This window comes from Rhinoraja longicauda, chromosome 30 (genome assembly GCF_053455715.1).
Source record: "Rhinoraja longicauda isolate Sanriku21f chromosome 30, sRhiLon1.1, whole genome shotgun sequence".
NCBI lineage: Eukaryota > Metazoa > Chordata > Chondrichthyes > Rajiformes > Arhynchobatidae > Rhinoraja > Rhinoraja longicauda.
This window is the reverse complement of record NC_135982.1, coordinates 8,851,264-8,855,241: the sequence shown is the minus strand read 5'-3', so window position 1 is coordinate 8,855,241 and position 3,978 is coordinate 8,851,264. Positions and strand designations below refer to the sequence as shown.

Below are 3,978 nucleotides of genomic sequence, written 5' to 3'. Positions count from 1 at the left end.
GGGAAGGAGGTAGGGGAGGGAGGGGGGGAGGGAAGGAGGTAGGGGAGGGAGGGGGGGAACTAATTGAGTAGCCCAGCCAATAACAGGAACAGTCACGATGGTCGTGGTGTCGCTTATGTCCAGTGTACAAGTGCGAATCGTCGCTATTATAACACAATCGTGCAGCTGCTTCGTGTACGGGTTCTACCCCTGTGCACATCCCATTTCCTGAATGTTTTTTTAAAAATTAATAAAGGCGGAACTGTTTTGTAAATAGACACGGCGCTGGCGACGAGAACAAGTTGAACCACGGTGAGGATACTTGTGGAAATAATCATTGCATTTGGGACGAGTGTGTGTGGGTGTGGGACAGTGAGTGTGAGTGGGGGTGAGTGTGTGTGTGTGCGTGTGGGGGTATGTGTGTGTGTGAGAGAGTGTGAGTGTCTGAGTGTGTGTGAGTGAGTGTGGGGGTGAGTGTGTGTGTGAGTATGTGTGAGTGTGGGGTGTGTGTGAGAGTGTGTGAGAGTGTGTGAGAGTGTGTGAGTGTCTGTGAGTGTGTGTGAGTGAGTGTGGGGGGGTGCGTGTGTGCGTGCATTAGTCGCAGCTCACGGAGTCTGCACAGCGGAGGTTGGAAATGTTCTTTTAATTAATTGGACGGAACATGTGGTCGTTGGGTCGTCCGTATCGCACCCCCCTCTCTCCTCGAGTCTGACAGAGTGTGATGTTTAAATGGGCCAAGTTAACATCGGCGGCGGAGAGGGCAAATCATGTTTCGTCTCTCAACTACAGCGTGACTCCAGAAACAAAAAAAAATGCAGCTTTAAAATAAATTGTATGGAGCTATTCAGTGGCAATAACTTTTTTGTTTTGCAAAGAAATTCTGGTCTTTTTGAAAGTCTAAAGAGGGGGAGAGGGGATTATTATTTTTGTAATTAAAATCAGAAACTTTAGCATTTGGTGGAGATGGTTACAACTTTTTTAAAAAGAAAGTGGGTTTGATCAGAGTGGGTGACCGGACACATGCTTGAGGTTTATTCATTGAAAAGTGTCTAGAGGGGAGGGGAGGAGAGGAGAGGGGAGAGGGGAGGAGGAGGGAGGAGGAGAGGGGAGGGGAGGGGGGGATAACCTTACCTCGAACTGTGAGGTTAAATCGAATTTTAGAAAGAGCCGCTGCTAGTTTCGTCCTCGCCCGGAAACAAGAGAAAAGGTAATCGGTTAGAGAGGAGGGGGGGGGGGGGGGGGGGAAAGAAAAAAGCTTCAGCGAGAAGGTGGGTCGATAACGGATCAATAAGCATTTCGCCAGGATAATGTACACGGCGGCGAGTACCTTTCCGACATGTCAGGTACGGGGAGACAGATTAGGGCGACTGCAGAGGTCGACGTGTTAGATCTAAGTAAAGCCGACAAGATATTGTTGGTGGAGGGCTGGAGATTTCACAGGTCCCTGCATCTCCACGGCTTCCCTGGGAAGGACAAACTAGCGGGAGAGGAGGAACTTCTCGCCAGCCTGCACACGAGGATGCCAGCCATCAAGAAGGAGCGTGTGGACGGGGGGGAGATGCTGGTCACCAGGGGACTGCTGGATGGTCTTCCCGGGTACCTGCCCCCACTGTCCATCCCGGTGGTCAGACCTCACCACCCGACGCCTTACGAGCACATCTTCACCCGGCGACAGCGTGCTTTCCTGGGACTCCCCGAGCCCACACACCCGGGCGACCTGCTCCTGGAGCGCTTCCATTCCGTCCCCGACTTCCAGCCCATCTTCGACAACGGCGAGCCCTGCATCGAGGTGGAGTGCGGCGAAAACAAAGCCCTCCTCTACGTCCACAAACTGTGCCAGGGAAGCAAAGGGCCGTCCATCCGCTACCGGGGCGAGTGGCTCACCCCCAACGAGTTCCAGTTCGTCAGCGGCAGGGAGACGGCCAAGGACTGGAAGAGGAGCATAAGGCATAAAGGTGAGGACAGGGAGGGAGAGAGGGAGGGAGACAGGGAGGGAGGGAGAGAGGGTGACAGGGAGGGAGACAGGGAGGGAGAGGGAGGGAGGGAGGGAGGGAGAGAGGGTGACAGGGAGGGAGAGAGGGAGAGGGAGGGAGGGTGACAGGGAGGGAGAGAGGGAGGGAGAGGGAGGGAGGGTGACAGGGAGAGAGGGTGACAGGGAGAGAGAGATCTATGCATTTGGCAATGGAGGGAGGGAGAGGTTGAACTGTGGTTATCCCACACTTGCAGACAAACTAACTCGCGTCTTGAGGAACTCAAAACGTGCGTAAAAGTTGCATGAAGTGCACTGGGTCCGGGTAAACTGGGCCAATAGGTTGCCAGGCACAAGATGCTGGAGTCACCCAGCGAGACAGGCAGCACCTCTGGAGAGAAGGAACGGGTGACGTTTCGGGTCGAGACTCTTCTCTCCAGAGATGCTGCCTGACCCGCTGAGTTACTCCGGCATTTTGTGCCCATCTCCAGTTTAACCCAGCGTCTGCAGTTCCTCCCTCCCTGCTCGATAGATGACTATTATCTAACCGGTAATTAACTGATCACAAACCTAAACAGATAGATGACCGGGAGGGGGTAATAAATGCAGATACTTTATTTCCCCTCCTTGGATTCTTACAGCAGTGGCATTTGTGCTCTGAGGAGAATGAGGGGAGGGGACGTGGGGTACTGACTTTGGAAAACGAGGGGGGGGGGGAGAGAGAGGGGGAGAGAGGGAGAGAGATGCGGTTTAAAAAGTGAGACACTTCGTATCTTCGGCCGAGAGTTGCTTATTCCAGATACAACGGACAAAGATGTTTCTGGCTTTGCAGAGGCGATGAATGATTAAATCTTTGGGGTTTTTTTTAAGGGGGGGGGGGGAGGGAGGGGGAGGGGGGTGGATGGGTGGGGTTGTTATTTGGAGCTTTGGTTGCCAATGATGTAAAAGTTTAAAGGGAATCGGGAAGTGAGCGAGCACCGCTGTGAGTTGAACTGCTGCCTGTCTGTATCGATTAACGCGTGCTGGTCTTAAGTGGAATGGACGGGGGAGGGAGGGAGAGGAGGGAGGGAGGGAGGGAGAGGAGAGAGGGAGGGAGGGAGAGGAGAGAGGGAGGGAGGGAGAGGAGAGAGGGAGGGAGAGGAGAGAGGGAGGGAGGGAGGGGAGAGGGGTTGTGGAGTGCTGTGTTGGTGAGATATGACTGAAGAGCGAGGCTGTGTGTGCAGAGCGTGGATTGCCACCAGCTTGTCGCTCGATGTCAGCGCCCTGTGAGCCGGTCAGTCAGTCAGTCACAGTCGGTCAGTCAGTCACACGGGCGCTGTCTGTCTGTGGGCGTGGGGGGCAGTGAAGTGCGGGTGGGCGGCGCCGGGAGGGGAGCCGTGGGGAACCGTGCCCACCCGCGGCGTGTGTTCCGCCGGCTGGTCTTCCACTCTCGTGGGTGGGGTGTGGGGGGTGTGTGTGGGTGGGGGGGGGGTGTGTGGAGGGGTGTGTGTGTGGGGGTGTGTGTGAGTGTGGGGGGTGTGGTGTGGGTATGTGTGGGGGGTGTGTGTGTGGGGGGGTGTGTGTGTGTGGGGGGTGTGTGGTGTGGGTATGTGTGGGTGGGTGTGTGTGGGGGGGGGGTGTGTGTGGGGTGTGTGTATGTGTGGGGTGTGTGTGTGGGGGGGGGGTGTGGTGTGGGTGGGGGGTATGTGTGGGTGGGTGTGGGTGGGTGTGGGGTGTGGGGGGGGGTGTGGGTGTGGGGGGTGTGGGGTGTGTGTGTGTGTGGGGGGGTGTGTGTGAGTGTGGGGTGTGTGTGTGGGGGGGTGTGAGTGTGTGGGTGGGTGTGTGTGGGGGGTGGGGGGGGTGTGTATGTGTGGGGTGTGTGTGTGTGTGGGGGTGGTGTGGTGGGGGTGTGTATGTGTGGGGTGTGTGTGTGTGTGGGGTGTGTGTGTGTGTGGGGGTGTGTGTGTGTGTGGGGGGGGTGTGTGGGGTGGGGTGTGTGTGTGTGTGTGGGGGGGGGGGGGGGGTGGGGGGGACCTCCCGCTGAAACTGGG

General features: G+C 56.7%; 1 protein-coding gene across 1 annotated transcript in view; it reads left to right on the top strand.

The window, feature by feature from the left end:
• Window positions 1–1,315: 1,315 nt before the first annotated feature.
• samd11 (sterile alpha motif domain containing 11) overlaps window positions 1,316–3,978 on the top strand; it is a 294,059-nt gene continuing 291,396 nt past the window's right edge. Inside the window, 1 exon segment of the mRNA XM_078425233.1 lies at window positions 1,316–1,934. Coding sequence (XP_078281359.1) covers window positions 1,316–1,934 — 619 coding nt within the window.